Source organism: Beta vulgaris, chromosome 7 (genome assembly GCF_026745355.1).
Source record: "Beta vulgaris subsp. vulgaris cultivar EL10 chromosome 7, EL10.2, whole genome shotgun sequence".
NCBI classification, from domain to species: Eukaryota; Viridiplantae; Streptophyta; class Magnoliopsida; order Caryophyllales; family Amaranthaceae; genus Beta; species Beta vulgaris.
In genome coordinates, this window is record NC_079208.1 from 8,371,727 (window position 1) to 8,389,480 (window position 17,754).

The 17,754-nt window shown below is 38.2% G+C and overlaps 2 protein-coding genes across 2 annotated transcripts; both read left to right on the forward strand.

Annotated features, from left to right (window-relative positions):
* The first annotated feature begins 1,564 nt into the window (after window positions 1–1,564).
* Window positions 1,565–2,851, forward strand: LOC104898633 (uncharacterized). The gene has a single exon (XM_010685728.1). The coding sequence runs from the start codon at window positions 1,565–1,567 to the stop codon at window positions 2,849–2,851; it is 1,287 nt and encodes a 428-aa protein (XP_010684030.1).
* Window positions 2,852–7,517: 4,666 nt separating this feature from the next.
* LOC104898597 (probable histone H2B.1) lies at window positions 7,518–8,134 on the forward strand. The gene has a single exon (XM_010685694.4). It carries the CDS (start codon window positions 7,606–7,608, stop codon window positions 8,023–8,025), a length of 420 nt encoding a protein of 139 aa, XP_010683996.1. The 5' UTR covers window positions 7,518–7,605; the 3' UTR covers window positions 8,026–8,134.
* The last annotated feature ends 9,620 nt before the right edge of the window (window positions 8,135–17,754 follow it).

Below are 17,754 nucleotides of genomic sequence, written 5' to 3' on the forward strand. Positions count from 1 at the left end.
CTTTCTTTTCCCATTTATTATCAAATTTAACTTTATTCCCTTGATGTGATATGATCCCATCAATTTTAATTTGTTGTATTTGCTAACGTCCATATTGGAACATAGAATAGTATTGGGAGGAATTTGAGAGAGACGGGGTGGAGGTAAGTGTGGGGCAGGGCAAAAAAACTTCTTTGAACTTTAGTAGTAATACTCCATTACTTTTGTTATGGAGTTCTATTACAAAATTTATTGTTTCTTTAGTAAAAGACTAAAAGTCATAAATATGATGCACTAATGTAACTTTGGCTTTTTGATTTGAGGTAAGTTTAGGACTTAGGAGTGGGTATGAAGTCATATTTTAACAACTTGTTTGTGTTTGTTGCTCTCTTTCAAAGAGAGCATTGCAAGTGCATTCTTGATTCAATTATCAACCACAAGTTCACTTAACAACAACAACAATAACAACAAATTTACTTTACACCAACAACTACAACAAATTCACTTAACAACAACAATGCAATTAAAAACACCACCACCACCAACAACATCAACAACAACAATGCAATTAAAAACACCAACAACAATAATCATCACTCACAACAACAACACCAAATCAAATATACCAAAAACCCCAATCAACAAGGAATTCAAGCCAAAATTAACAAAAATAAGGTAGAAGTTCATACCTTAAGCAATTGTAGAAGAGATAGTGAAGGCGGCGACGAAAGGGCGCCGGTGATGCTCCGGCGACGGCGGGGGAAGCGCGTTGAAGGCGCGTTGAAGGCGGAGCTACAATCGAGACAGTGGAGGCGGAGAGAGATGCGGAGAGAGTAAAGAGAACCGGCAGCAGGGCTTTGACGGCGGCGACGATACTCCGACGACAGTGGAGGCTAGGGGATTCGCCGGAAAAATTAATAGTACCGCGGTTCGTCGGAGAGAGAAACGCTGAGGTTAGGGTTTGGAGTTCTCTAGAGTTGTGGTCGAAATCTGGTTGGAGGGTCGAGTGTGATGATGGTGTAGACGCGTATTTAGCGTCCGCCTGGAGTAAATTAGCGTCTGTCCAGCGGACGCTAATTTACCGTCCGCCGAAAAAACGGACGCTGATTTCACGGGACGGACGGTATTTTCCGTCTGCTGGTTGACCGGACGCTAATATTTGAAAAACGGACGCTGATTTCAAATACCGTCTAGTTTTGTCAACGGACGCTAATGGCAGACGCTATAAAAGCGGATTCTTGTTGTGCACTCAGGAGGAGGCTGTTGTGATTACTGATAATGAGCTACCTCCCAGGGAAAATGCTTTAGAGGGTGCTATTGGGGAGGAAGTGAGTGATGGGATCTCTGAGGAAAGACCAAAAACTCCTCCACCTGACAATGTAACTCCAGTAGTTACGCCAGTAGCACATTCTCAGAGGCAGGACCCAGGAGAGGAAGGAATATGGAAAGTAGTCACAAGAAAATCGAAGGACAAAGGCAAACAGGTGGCTTTTCAGCAGGCTAGGGTTGCAGTGAACTATGAGTTACCAGATGGAAGCTCAGCTGGAGCTGGGGGTGCTAAGGGACCAAACCCTTATTTATCATAATGATTTGCACAGCTTGGAATGTTAGAGGGATTAATGATCCCTTTAAGATAAAAGAGGTTAAAACCTTTTTATCTTCTCATAAAGTTGCTGTGTGTGCATTGCTTGAAACTAGAGTTAGGTGTCATAATGTGGGGAAAGTTCAGAAAAGTTTTGGAAAAGATTGGTCATGGTTTTGCAATTACAGTCACTCTCCTAGGGGGAGGATTTGGATTGGGTGGCAACATGCTACTGTTACATTACAGCTAATTGATGTGAAGGAGCAATTTATAGTCTGCAATGTGCTTAGTGGGAGGCACAATATTAAACTTGTGGTGGTTTATGGTTTGCACTCTATAATTGATAGAAGGAGTTTATGGAGTGGGGTGCAAGGGCATGTAACAGGTCAATCACCAATGATGGTAATAGGGGACTTCAATGATGTGTGTCACTCTAATGATAGGAAAAATGGAGCTCTAATTACAGAGGCAGAGACTATTGATTTTGAAGAATTCCTGTTGAATACAAGCCTTCTGGAAGCTAGAAGTACTGGATTGTATTATTCTTGGTCAAATAGCAGCCTGGGGGAAGATAGGATAGTTAGCAGAATAGATAAAGCATTTGTTAATCAAGTGTGGATGGGAGAGTATGCTGAGGTTGTAGTGCAATACCTTGCTCCTGGGGGTTCTGATCACTCTCCTCTGATGTTTGACATGGATGTAGAAAGTAGAGAAGGAGGAAGACCCTTCAAGTTTCTAAATGTTATGGCTGAGCATGAAGATTTTAAAAAAGTAGTACAAGAGGCCTGGTTATCAGTAGGGGGTAATTATAAGCTTCAGATGGTGTGGGGAAAAATAAAAGCTGTGAAGAAAGAATTGAAGAAGCTTCATACCCACCATTATGGTAAAGCTCATGAAGGGGTGAAGAGGTTAAGAGATCAAATTAATGACATTCACTGCCTTCCTAATTTTGACATGGATAGGGAGGCTCAGATAACAGAGAAAGAATATCTTGCTGAATTGAGACATTGGTCAAAAATTGAAGATGCAATCCTAAGACAGAAATCTAGGATTAACTGGCTCAAGCAGGGGGATGTTAGCACCAAATTCTTTTTCACTGCAACCAAAGCCAGACATGCCAAAAACAGAATTCAACTGTTAATAGATGACTCTGGTAATACCATCACAGATACACAGGAGATTAGAGAAGAAATTTTAAAGTTTTATAAGGTGCTTCTGGGTACCAAAGCTACTACTCTTCCTGGCATTGATCTAAATGTGGTGAGAAAGGGGAAGGTGCTTTCAGCTTAGGCAGGGAATACTTTGATCAGGACAGTTACTATAGAGGAAATAGAGTATGCTTTACAAGGTATTGGTGATGATAAAGCCCCAGGGCCAGATGGCATGAATGCAGTGTTTTTCAAGGAGAGCTGGAGCATTATCAAGCAAGATATTTGTGATGCAGTGCAGGAATTCTTCTTACACTCTTTTATGCACCTTCCTATGAATTGTACAGCAGTTACTCTTATACCTAAGATGCCTAATGCTAGTTAAGGTGAAAGATTTTAGGCCTATAGCTTGTTGCTCTGTCCTTTATAAGATAGTATCTAAAATCTTAACAAATAGGCTTCAAGCTGTGATTGGTGAAGTAGTTTGTGAGGCTCAATCAGGCTTTATCCCTGATAGGCACATTGCAGATAACATATTATTAGCTACAGAGCTAATTAAGGGATACTCTAGAGCTCATATGTCTCCAAGATGCTTAATGAAAGTGGACATCAGGAAAGCTTATGACTTTGTAGAGTGGGATTATTTAGAAAAGCTGATGCATGAATTGGGCTTTCCTGGACAGTTTATAAGGTGGATTATGGAATGTGTTAGAACTGTGTCCTATGCTATTCTTATAAATGGGGTTCCATCTAAACTTTTCCATGCAAAGAAGGGGCTAAGGCAAGGGGATCCTCTCTCCCCTTTCCTTTTTGCATTGAGTATGGAATACCTCAGCAGGTGCTTGGATGATTTGCAAATGGATCCTAATTTTAATTACCATCCCAAATGTGAGAAACTCAAGATCACACATCTTATGTTTGCAGATGATCTGCTAATGTTCTGTAGGGCTGATGTAAGCTCAATTGATTTGATGTTTAAAGCTTTCACTGAATTCTCTGAAGCTTCTGGGTTAGCAGCAAGTATTGAGAAAAGCAATCTGTATGTGAGTGGTGTCAGTGCAGAGGTCACTCAAGATTTAGCTGCAATTGTTCACATGCCAATAGGGGAACTACCTTTCAAATACTTAGGAGTTCCTTTATCATCTAAGAAGTTGACCTATGCTAAAAGTAAACCCCTGGTGGAGAAGATTACTCAGAGAGCCCAAACATGGATGGCTCAAATGTTGTCCTATGCAGGGAGATTGCAACTAGTGAAGTCTGTTCTAAGTTGCATGCAGAATTATTGGGCACACATTTTCCCCTTATCTAAGAAAATAATCAGGGTTGTTGAGAGTGTATGCAGAAGGTTTATGTGGACAGGGACAACTGGAGAAACAAAAAAAGCTCCTGTTGCTTGGAGTACTCTTCAACTGCCAAAGAGTACAGGGGGCTGGAATATTATTAACATGGAAATATGGAACAAAGCAGCTTTGGTCAAGCTTCTGTGGGCAATTGCATTCAAAAGGGACAAGCTTTGGGTTAAATGGGTCCATGCTTACTATATCAAGAGGGCATCATATGATACAGTAAGAATTAGTACTCAGTGTTCCTGGATACTGAGGAAAATAATTGGCACTAGGGATTGGCTGCAGAATATAGGAGGTTGGCAAGCTATGAGTACTGGCAACAAGTTTTCAATAAGGAAAACTTATAAGCTTCTGATGGGAGAGTTTGAAAGGGTGCACTGGAGAAGAATAATCTGTAACAATGAAGCAGCTCCAAAGAGTAAATTTATCTTATGGCTTGGGTTGCAAAACAGGTTAGCTACCACAGATAGGTTAAGCCTATGGGGTGTTAATTGTAATACCATATGCAGCTTGTGTAGGAGGTTTGATGAATCAGTGCATCATCTTTTCTTCTTATGTAATTATGCAAATGAAGTGTGGCAGGGGGTGTGTAATAGGTTGAGGATTCCAAGAATGAGCAGCAAATTTCAAGACATTATACAAGAAGCAAAAAGGCAAGCAAGGAAGAAAACTGGGAAGCTTTTTGTTATGGCTGTTACTGAATGCTTTTATGCAGTATGGAGACAACGTAACAGTCAAATTTTTGCTATACTGTTCTTCCAACTTCTAATGTAATTCGAGATGTGTTATTTAGAATTGTTGTTAGAAGTCCTGAGGAGATTAGAAGAAGCATGATTATGTAATGTGTTTGAATTAGGGCAGTTTGTAGCATGCTTGCTGGTGTGATTAGCGTTTGTAATCACCTCTTTTTGGTAATATATCTCTTCATTTGCCAAAAAATACTATCTTTTTACTTAACAACTATTATCCTATTACCAATTCTATATGAGTATATGAAAAAAACCAATTCTAAGTACCAGGTATCCGGACCCAGACCCGTTCCAAACGGGTACCCAAAGCCGAAACCGGTCAAATCAGGTACCGCGTCTGACAAAATTCTACCCATAATTGGAACAGGATGCAACTGTGTCCATTTTTTGGAACCGGGTCCGGGTCCGGGTCTGTATCTAGGTACCCGGAATTTCTACTCGCCCCTAAGGAGTAGGGCCGCCCGTTATATGTGAGGGGGGAGAGAGAAAGTTTGTGTGGGTAAAATAATTGGGTTCAAGGTATTTATATCTAGGCTTTCCTTTTAGGCTTAGGAAATGACAATTGGGTTTCAATAGTGTTTAATGATGTATAGAATTGATGATTTAAAACTCCTAAATTCCTAACATCAATAGAAATCATTTCCTACTCAACTTAAAAAATTTGCATTGTTCAAGCCCATTTACAAAAACCAACAATAAAACCCCTATTGCTCATTTGATTTTATTTTCCAAAATAACCCAAATATGACCCCGAAGGCTAATGATATAAAATGGCTTCATTCACTCACAAGCAAAATAACTACTCATAAATCACAATAAATTATAAAATGAAATAAACAGCAACTGAAAACATAAATTCAAACACTAATCTAGTATGAACAAGTAATAGAGTGAAAATAACATGGAAATACGTAAATAAAGCAACAAAAATATGAGAGAGAAAGAAATTCTCATATAAGTTGCAAGGACTCTCCAAATCTTCAAGTTTCCTTCTTAGATTCTTCAAATTTCAAGCTTTTCAACAAGTTTTTCTCATTTTTCTCTCTAGAAGATGAGAGCTTCTCTCTCCAAAACCTATAAGCAAAACCTCTAACTAAGCTTATGGAGGCTAGCCCTCCTTCATCCCCTTTAAAAGTTAGGGGTTTGTGTCTTTTAAAGGATTAAATATTACATCATTAAAACGGGTCGAAAAACAGAGATTTTCGCGAAGACAAAGCGACACGGACACTCCATATAGTTTGGATCATACTTTGCATACAATTTCACGTAGGCAGAAAGTTGTTGGGGTTCTGGCGCAGGCGCTCCCGACAATACGAAGCGGGTGCTCCGTTCTGACAGACGCGTTTGACTTATAAGAGTTTGACTCAAACCGAGTAATACAACACAAGTCCCTTGTATTTGTTGAATCACACAACTATTGATGGAGAAGTCTATCATTCATATATTGTTTGGGGAAGAAAATTATTGATTTAAACATGTTGAACAATCCAAATTTCCTATACCAAGATGTTGATAGTCTTGAATTTCAAGCAATGGAAACAATTTTCCATACCATTTTTAAACTTTCGCGTGAGAAGAGAATAAAACCAAATTTCAAACTCCCGTGCAAGGAAAGAAAGAATCCAAAAAATATGTAGAAAACTCACAAAGAAATAGAGAAAATGGAAGATTATGAACAATAAAAGCAGTAAAACTAGAAGAAAAAAGAAGAATTGAGGACTTGCCACCATCGGAAAGATCATGACATCCCCAAACTAGCTAGAATGAAATGATTAGGGTTTTTTTAAGAAGAAGAGAAAGAGGAGAGAAGGAGGCTAGGATTTACGTGGATAGTATAGATATTACTTGCCAAAGCTAATTGAATAACTAAAGGTGAAAGTATAATTTATGGATCATGTGTTCAAACTATGAGTTTGAAAATGCAAGTTTGGATCGAAGTTGAAACTCCAAAATAATAAAGACTCCTTTTTTTTTTACTTAATTTCAGTTTATTCAATTCAGTTTCGATTCGGTTCAGATCAGTTACTCTTAATAGTTCAATTTAACTTAGTTAAGTTTTTCTCCGTGCAAAAGATTGTAGCCTAATTACATAAAGATATATTACTTCAACATTTTACAAGAATAGACATCGATCTAATAGCCTTTAAATAAATATAAGTCTTGATCACTAGACTAAGTTGTATTTAGTTTTATTATCATAAAGTATTATATTAATAAATAAAAAAAATTTCTTATCCGGGGAATAGCCTGAGCCTAATAACTAATTACCACTCATATTTCGACTTCGCACACATAATATGCATATGAAGGCTATTTTTTTTTTTTAATATTCAAACACTTCCAATTAACTATAAAAAATATTTACTTTAGAATAAATCTGAATTCAATGCAATCCAAAAAAAAAGATATATAATTCCAATTACTTTGCCGATTCTAAAATAGATCGGACTTTTCCTTAAAAAAAATTACTTTGAATGTAATCCAAATATTTCACACCCTATGGCCTATGGGCTATGAATAAGAATGATCCACTAACAAATAAATTCTCATATCAAAATTCAAACAGCCACTTTCCGCTAAAACAATCCTCATAAACAAATCATATCCGTCAATCTACCCTTCAAGATCTACGGCAAAAACCCTCGATCCGTGCAACTCAAATCCCACCAATCACATTCCACAACCCTCTCCTTATAAATACAACCACCCTCTTTTCTTCAACTCAAAATCCTCAATTCCAAAACCCAAATAATCCCGCCATTTTCTCTCTCCTCAAAAAACCTCAACTTCACCAACCAACAATGGCGCCGAAATCAGAGAAGAAGCCAGCGGAGAAGAAAATCTCCGACGCAGAAAAGAAGCCGAAAGCCGAAAAGAAGCTCCCCAAAGAAGCAGCAACAGCAGTTTCAGGGGATAAGAAGATGAAGAAGAGATCAAAGAAAAGCGTAGAAACCTACAAAATCTACATCTTCAAAGTCCTGAAACAAGTTCATCCTGATATCGGAGTATCGAGTAAAGCTATGAGTATAATGAATAGTTTTATTAATGATATATTTGAGAAACTTGCTCAAGAATCTGCTCGTTTAGCTAGGTATAATAAGAAACCTACTATTACTTCTCGTGAAATTCAGACTGCTGTTAGACTTGTTTTGCCTGGTGAATTGGCTAAACATGCTGTTTCTGAGGGTACTAAGGCTGTTACTAAGTTTACTAGTTCTTAGATTTCACAATTTCAGTTTTGTTGTTTGGTGTTTTTAGTTTTGGAATGAAGTTGGTGTATAGATGATCTGATTTGAGATTAATGGAATGATGAAACTTTTGTTGAATCAATTAATTGTGTGTTGGTTTTGCTTTTTAATTTTCGTCAATTATTGATTTGGTATGCTGTATTGTGTAGTATGATAGCAGCAATTAAAAGTTTGAGGTAAAGTAATGGAGTATTACATGATATTCATATACTATGATTGTTTTGGGACTTGGACATGACTCATGAGTTTAGCGATGTTTAATTCAATTCTTATTGCTCCGAAAGATAAGAAGGTGAAGAATGATCATCGTTGAATGTGATGTGGAGTTCCACAAAATATAATCAAATCTCTATAGCACTCAATCAACTATACCAATTTCATACTATAAATATACATGTATACAATAACACAACTAGCAGTTATAAGCGGTAAATAATTGCAAGAGATTAGTCATAAGATGAGAAAAAATAGGAAAAATAAACTATAGTGGCTTTACTTAAAATAGGAAGAATTAGTTACTCATCAAAGTTCGGTACCCTATTTATTGCGCCTCGTTTTTTGTATAACTCATCAAGCAAAAACAAGGATAATTTAGTACCTTAAATGTATAAGTTAACAAAAGTTGGATTGAGTACCTTATTTGTAACTTTTATAATTAGGGTACTTTATTTGCAACTTTAGTGAAAGTTCAGTACCCAACATTGTAATTAACTCCTTTTGACCATAACTTTATATGTGCCTTTGATGATTGAAAATCCCAATGTATTTGAAAACAAAACCTAGAAAGCTTTCCAACGATACGTGGCATGTCCAATACGACTTTTGGTTTAGAAGTTATACCTTTTGGAATTTCACATTATTTTGTTGGAATTTGTTAATTAGGAGTGCACACTACTTAGTGAATCTGTCCATTTAGTGATTAGATTGATTTTTTTGTAACCGACGACATTCCTATTAGAATGAGGAGACACTATTATATTTGAAGGTTTTTAATTAGATTATAATACCCCTCATTATAGTTTATAAAAAATTAACTAGATGGAAAACACTCTCAACCCTCTCTCTCCTGAGGAAAATGATCAAATTTCTCGTTCTACAAAGAAACCCAAAAGGAAAATTACTCACTCAATCTTTGATAAAGACACTGATATGACTGAAAATACAAACCAATTGTTTGTGAAACCCAATCCCCCACTAGTCCCACAACCAACTCCTCAAATGCCATCTCTGTCGCGGTCTTTCAGGGACATGGTGGCCTCTGGACAGATGCAAGGTTTCATCACTAACCCCATCTTTCAGGCAGAAGATGATGCCGACCTATCGAATGATGACGAACTTCCGGCCGGAATGATTGACGACCCTCGCTGCCCTGCAATACTATTATCCAAAGAGGAAAAAAGAAGGCTCCGCCAACCTTGGAAACATGCGCTTATCATCAAGATGTTCAATGGTAAAATCGGATACATGTCCTTAATGAAAAGACTAAAAAGGAAATGGGAACTTAAGGGTGGCCTCACCCTCACAGACATTGGCCATGAATTATTCATAGGCCGATTTTCGTGCTTAGATGATTATAATCATGTGCTGACACAGGGGCCATAAATGTTAGATAATAATTATCTCACAATTCGTAAGTGGGTTCTTAACTTCCTCCCTACTGACCAACCCATGCAACATCTAACCACCTGGGTACGAATTCCACACCTGGTAACAAAATTGGCAAGGTGACCCGCATTGACCAAAATACTGCTCTAGCTCAACGAGGTCAATTCACCCGGCTGAGTGTAGAGAATGACCTCAATAAACCCCTACTGTCTAAATTCTGGTTTAAAGGGAAAGTGTGGAGAATCCAGTATGAAGGACTTCGTTTGATATGCTTTAAGTGTGGTAAAATTGGCCACCAAGAAGAGCATTGTGATGCCAAGCAACACGACAATGTTCCACGCACCGATGACGAGAATAATGAGGGTGCTAGTCACGAACCCAATCTCCCTCCACCCTCGCCGTCGTCACTGGAGCATGACTTCGGCTCGTGGAGTCTGGTAAAAAAACCACCTCCCAGCCAGTGAGGGCCACGCTGCTTGATTCTAGCCTTATTGGCGAAGCTGTTGATCAGGGAAATTCCTCCCAAAATTTGGCCCAGAACCTATCACCAAATCCCTTTAATTTAGGACTTTCAAATCCCCCCCTCTTGAAGGGTCTTTTTTAGGAAAGTCTAAGCAGAAAAATATTCAAAAAAAGAAGCCAACCCTCGCGCCAAAATCTATTATAATAAAAAATATCTCCAATGAGATCATGATTGACTCGCCCCAGACCCCCGCCCTAACTGTGTCTCTTGGCAAAGAAAACAACACGCCCTTTTTCCAAGCTAGCAGTGAATCTAACCCTAAGCCTCCTTCTCCAGGTATCTCACAAGACCACTTCGGAACCTTTATCGACACTCCCCTTGACCATGAACCTCATCACCCCTCGCCCGATTTATTTCCCAATTCCGTCGGAGAAGATACTAGGTGCCACGCTGCCGATGGAGGAGCCGTACTTAGGCACAACCGACCCCCTGAGTCACAAACTGGAGATGGAGATTCACTCATGGATGATGGATTCTTGGGTGAATCCAGAACTCCTGATGACATTGAAGCTACCCAATGATATTAAGCAAGCACTGAGATTTTTATCCGATGCCTAAAAATATATGTACCCGAATTCATCCGACCTCATGAATAGTGCACATAATCTTAATGTAAATAATATACCTTGGTTGTTGGCCCGCGATTTCAATTAAACTCGCTTTGGTTGGGAACAAAATATAGCTGTTCGTCAACTTCTAGGAGAAGCCAACAATTCAATCATTGGATCGAAGAGAACAACTTGATGGAAATTGAGTTCTCTGGCTCGTCCCACACATGGTCGCAAGGCAACTCGGCTGAAACTTGGCAAAGTGCGAGACTTGATAGGGCCTTATGTATGAATGGAGTCTGCAATTCGGTTCTGCGCGAGTTCGTCATCATCCTGCTCTCCAATCTGATCATTGCCCCCTTCTAATCTCCCCGAATGGCTTTGCTCCCATTGCTTCTTTGAACTGACCCTTTCAATTCCAGACAGCATGGCTTACTCACGACCATTTTCATAATTTTGTTGCTCTCAACTGGAAACAAGATGCTGCACTTGTTCCATCCCTCTCGTCCTTTTTCAAGGCTTTACAAGAATGGAATAAGGACCATTTTCACAACATATTTCGCGAGAAAAGGACCTTGATGGCTCGCATCAAAGGAATACAAATGAAGTTGGCCACTAATCACCATTCCGGGCTAATTAAATTGGAAGCAAAACTGCGTAGGGAGTTGGACACGATCTTGCACGAAGAAGAACTCTTGTGGTTCCAGAAGGCACGAGTGGAGTGGATTAAGGATGGGGACCGAAATACCACCTTTTTCCATTTTAAGTATTGTGGTTCGACGTTGGCGCAACAGAATTACTTCAATCAAGAATGAATCTGACCAATGGGTGCATGATCCATATGATGTGAAACGCATCATGGTGAATTATTTTGCCACGCTCTTCATGGATGACGGGGTTCATGGTGAGTATAATATTCCTTCTGGTGTTTGTACGGAATTCTCTAATGCTGATTGGGATAAGTTGAACAGACCTTACTCTAAATGTGATATTGATGTTGTGGTGAAATTAAAAACATGGCCTCGGTGAAAGCTCTGCAGAACTGGGATATTGTTGCACCCAATCTTTATCAATTAGTGTTGTCGGTGTTGGATGGGCATGGACTACCGGATGGTCTTAATGAAACCTTCCTAGTGTTGATCCCGAAAACTGATAATCCGGCTTTACCCTCACATTTTCGACCAATTGGACTTTGTAATGTAATCTACAAAATTATTACTAAGGCCATCGTAAATCGCATTAACCCGCTCCTGCCAATTGTGACATCTAATACCCAAACAAGCTTTGTTCCGGGGCGTCAAATCACAGATAATATTGTCATAGTTCAAGAAGTCATTCACTATGTGAAGAAAACCAAGCGGTAAGGGATATATGACTATTAAGATTGACTTCAAGAAGGCATACGATCGTCTTAAGTGGGACTTTATTCGCAATACCCTTCATGAAATGAACTTTCCTATCCGAATGGTGGAGGTAATAATGGACTATATATCTTCCCCATCCATGCGCATTCTTTGGAATGGAGAACCCACAGACAAATTCCTACCTTCGCGGGGTATTAGACAAGGAGACCCACTCTCTCCTTATTTATTTGTGTTATGTATGGAGCGGTTAAATCAGGTGATTGAAGAAGCAATTATTCAAGATCGATGGAAGCCCATCTATGCGAGTCGAGAGGGCACTAGTAGAATAATTGCTTATTGCCGCGGTGATATTGCTGCGATTTTACACATAGGCAACAATATATCACGTAAAAATAAAAAGAAAAATATAAAATAACCATATTGCTGCGGTTTCGGCTGAAAACCGCAGCAATACGATTTAAACAGATTTTTTTTGAAAATTTTTGACTATTTGACCAAACATATTGCTGCGGTTTCTGAAAAGAACCGCAACAATATATTAAAATAAAATTATTTGAACCTATTGCTGCGGTTCTTACAAAAACCGCAGCAATAGGCTTTTAAAATTAAGTATAAAAAGATTAAACTAGGGTTTCCTTATTAAATTAGGATTTCACCCCCTCATCTTCTATCTCTCCTCTTACCAGTATCAACTATCACGCCTCTCCTTTCTTTCCCTCATCTTCTCTCTTCTCTCGCTTCCTCTGTCTTCCTCTCGCTCCTTCTCCGTCGTTCGTCTCGAGTCATTCGCTGTTTCCTTAGTCCGCACCAGATCTTTCGCATCTCTCCATCAACGTCGTTCGTCTCCACCACCGGCGACCACCGGCGTTCGTCTCCACCTCCGGCGTTCATCTCCACCACCAACGTTCGTCGTTCAAGTCATTCGTGGTCATTCGAATGAGAAATATGTTTCTCTGTATTTTATTTCTCAACGTCGTTCCCTTTTTTTCTTTAATTTTTAATTTTTTTTGTTAAATCTCTGTATTTTTGTTCGAATGAGAAATCTATTCCTATTTTTTTCTTTTTCGTTTTTTTTCAAATTTATGTTTTTATGTTTTTATATATTTTGTAATTAGGGTTTGTAAAATATTATTTTTATTGAATATATGGCAGTTTGGGTTAATTACTTTTGTGTTGTTATTGTACTGTAATAGTCTCTTTGGATTTAAAAATGTTTATATTATAAGTGTATTATAACTACTACAAATTTACGTCTTGAGTAATGAATTTTTTTTTACCTGCCCTGCATATATTGATGCGGTTTCGAGAAACCGCAGTAATATACTTGTATTTTTATTATTAAAAAATATCTATTGTTGCGGTTTTGTCTAGAGACCGCAGCAATATATTAATTACCTATTGTTGCCCCCTTAATTGTTGTGCGGCCAAAACCGCCGCAATAGGGCATTTATTGACCGCAGCAATAAGCATTTATTCTACTAGTGGGGGCCAAAATTATCCAATATGTTTTTTGCGGATGACATCGTTTTGTTTGCTGAAGCTTCCCTGGATCAAGCTTCGGTTATTCAGGATTGTCTTCATCGATTTTGTATGGCTTCGGGTCAGAAAGTCAGCCTTCCAAAATCTCGAGTCTACTTTTCCAAAAATGTGGGCCTGCGAGACAGAGAGAATATATGTTCCACTTTAGGCATGGAAGCAACTGATAATCTTGGGCTCTATTTGGGAATGCCAACTCTTACAAGCAGGGTGGCAAAAGAAACTTATGGTCATCTTTGTGAAAAAGTTGATAGGCGTTTAACGGGTTGGAGATCCAAGTACCTTTCCTTGGCTGGACGCATTACTTTAGCTAAGTCTACCCCGAAGACGCTAGCTACGTATTCAATGCAAACCGCTATGATTCCTCGTACTGTTTCTGATGAAATAGATAAAAAAAACTCGACGTTTTATTTGGGGCGGTACGGAAAAGAAACGCAGTATTCACCTCCTCTCCTGGGAAACCTTGCAATTACCCCGCCAAAATGGGGGTATAGGCCTACGATCTTCCCGCCAAGTCAACTCCGCCTTCCTAACAAAGCATGGTTGGTGTGTACTCTCGGAACCATCCTCCCTATGGTTTCGGGTTTTAAGACATAAGTATTGCAAGGGGAGGTGTGACATTGACATGTTCACACCATCCTCAAATATGTCTAATGTTTGGCGTGGCATAACTGAGAATGCAAAATGATTAAACATAGGGTCGGTTGTTGCGGTAGGTAATGGGCGAACCACTCTCTTTTGGGATCACTGTTGGGTTTCGGATGATTGCCTTCTCTGGTTAGCCTCTAGCCCTATTCCTCGGGACATTGAGGGTGTGACAGTGGAGGACATGTGGGAAGTGGGTGTGGGTTGGAAATGGGATCTTTTCGCTAACCTTCTCCCTTGTATCATATTAAGGAACATTGCAGTTTTGAAACTGGTGGAAATGAGGAATGCGGAGACTTACGATATTGGAAAGGCTCTACATGGGGAGACTTTTCTATCAAGTATGCCATGGACATTATGCGAGATGACTTGTCTTCCCGATCAAGCGAAAAGTGGGAGCTTGCGTGGCGAGCCCCAGTTCAACAAAGGATTCGGGTTTTTTTTGTGGCTCCTCTTCCATGAACGTATTCTTTGTAATACAAACCGGGTTCATCGTCATTTAGCGGAAGACCCGAGGTGTAGCAGATGCAATAACAACAGTGATGTGACCCTTCTCCATCTATTTCGGGATTGCCTGCTCCGCGAACCATCTGGGCTTGTCTTAGGGGTTCGGCCAAACACCCGATATTCTATTCGGCCGACCTGCAGACTTGTCTTACCCACAATCTACAAACTGATATGAGGTGCCTAACTCCTCTCCCTAATGGGTGATTTGCTTTGCTACATCTCTTTGGTGGAATTGGAGGTGGAGAAATAGTGTCATGTTTGGCTGCATGGAAGACGTTCCTATTGATATTGGTTCTTTCCTCCAATCCCAGATCATGACTTCTTGGCATGCACTAGTACATGATCAGGACAGGACTCACGGAGGAAGCCGCCTATGCGAGGTGTATGTTAGATGGGTGGCCTCCCCATCCCCATGGATTACTCTCAACACTGATGGTGCTTCACAGGGTGAAGCCAAGCTTGCAGGGGGTGGTGGTATTCTACGTGATTGTAGGGGTTCCTTTATTCACGAATTCCCGGCAAATTTTGGATCTTGTTCAGCTTATAAGGCAGAACTTGCAACGACAGCTATTGGGCTTGAATTGGCCAAGGATTTGGGAATAACAAAGCTAGTACTTCAGATGGATAACAAAGCTTGTCTCGAGGTTCTCCAAGATGCCCATCACCATGGTGGAGAATGCGTCCATTTGCTCAACTCATGCCGGAAATTATTAAACTCCGAGGAGTGGGAGGTTCGTTTAAGTCACTCTTATCGGGAAGGTAATAAGTTGCGGATAGACTGGCGAATGTGGGTATCCTCCAAGGAGCTGCTGTGATTTACTATGAGTCTCCACCTCAAGATATCACTGGCTTGCTTCGAGAAGATATCATGGACGCCTCTACCCCTCACATTATTTATCAGTAGTTTGTATTTCTTTGGGTCTTTCCCTCTTTCGCACCAAAAAGAAATACACCCCTCATTATTCTATAGTTTCATTTTATTGTTGTTTAGTCTATTCTATCTATGATTCACACTTTTAACCTTAATTTTATTATTCTCCATTGCAATTAATCATTAGTAAGTTTTCATCTTAAATTCTTCATAGTTATGTTTTTTTGTACTCTTTCATTGTTTATTGATTGGATGTTATTAGTATTGCTGTCTTTTTGTGTTTAGTTTACGGTTTTCACCAAATACGTGAAATACCTTGAGTAATTTTTTTCACTAACTATCCCCTAATATTTAAAAATTCACCATATATGATATATCCCTTAATTTTTTTAGAATTCACTATATGCCCTTAATAACTAATAATTGTAAACCTATCGATTAACCTTTAATTTATATCATTCATTTACCGTAAGTTACAACCACACAATTACCTTCTATGATTTTTCTCATTTCCTCCATAACTCTCTTTCCTTTTTTTTTGTCATTGGTGGTGATTTGATGGTGGTTTGTCAAGGTAAATAACTCAAATATGGATTTTTTAGAGTTTGGTAATGATATAAGGGATAATTGATTAAAAGAACTGATAGTCGTGAGTCATTAAGGATGTAGATGAACTGTAAAGAAAGTGGAGAGTATATGTTGAATTTAGAAAAGTTTAAAGATATTTGATGAAAAAGAAAATTACTCGGGGATATTTGGTGAAAAATCTATTAATTTTATTATTATAGTAATCATGAGTTTTTATTGAATTCAATTTGTTAGCCATGTGTGAGCAGGTTAATTACTAGAATTTTGGGGATCTATGTATGTATAATTATGAGGGGGATTAATTTGAATAATTTGATTACTTAATTAGGAGTAGTCTATTTCTTATCGGTGAGTTCATGCTAGTTTCCAAATTCCAAAACACCATCGTAATCTTATACTAAGGTCCTGTTCTTTTGAATTTATTTTGACTAAAATTAAATTAAATTAAATTAACTGAATTAAAATTAAATTAATGGAACTGAAATTAATTAAACTAAACTGAAATTAAATTAGAACTGAAATTAGATTTATTATTATTTATTATTTATATTTATTTATTATTATATTATTATATTATATTTATTATTATTAACTAAAATTAAATTAAATTAACTAAATTAAAATGAAATTGATTGAAATAAAATTAAATTAACTGAACTAAAATTAAATTAACTAAAATTAATTGAATTGAAATAAACTTAACTGAATTGAAGTAAATTGAAAACAAGTCAAAAAGAATAGGGCCTAATCTGATAGTTTGACAGCTCATGAAATGCTCTTATTATTATAGAGTTAAGTACACAACTGGGTACTCAACTTTGTCTTTTGTTTCAGTTTGGGTACTAAACTTTAAAAAGTTTCAGTTTGGGTGTACTCAAAATGGGAGTTCGTTAGTTTTGTACCGAGCTTTGATAACTTATCGTTATCAAAACACAAAAAAAGGAAAAATATGACATGCATCAGTTTTTAACTTTTTGACAAACCTTTTAACTTTTTTCTCTCTCCTCTAATTCCTCTCCCCCGCTTCAACTACTTTTGCTCATTCAGTCACCCCAACCTCTGTTCTCCCTACCGACCACCGCGAATTCCATCGCGCTGACCGTCATAAAGCACACGAAACGATATAAAAATATTGTAAAGATTGGTAGGTGAGAAGCCTCAACATCAACTGATTGAAACCAATTGCAATTCAAAGACTTCAAACCTCAACATTGATTTTTATTTCATTTTTCTTTTCCTCATTATCATTATTATCATAATATACAAAACTTAAACTAAAATTTATTCGTTCCATATCTCTCGTTTATAATAAACGAATATTAACAATTGTATAATCAAAATTTATGTTCATAATTATAACAAACTAAAAACTATAAAATTATTCTTCTCATGAGTCACGGTTCCTGATTATATAGTAGAATTCATGAAATTAAACCAAAGAGAGAAATGTTTTTTTTAAAATACCGGAACACTCTGGCACCGACGACGACAACGCAACCAACCGCGATGCCGGGA

Coding starts and splice junctions, on each gene's coding strand:
- LOC104898633 (XM_010685728.1), top strand. CDS start 1,565: ATGATTTGCACAGCTTGGAATGTTAGAGGGATTAATGATCCCTTTAAG.
- LOC104898597 (XM_010685694.4), top strand. CDS start 7,606: ATGGCGCCGAAATCAGAGAAGAAGCCAGCGGAGAAGAAAATCTCCGAC.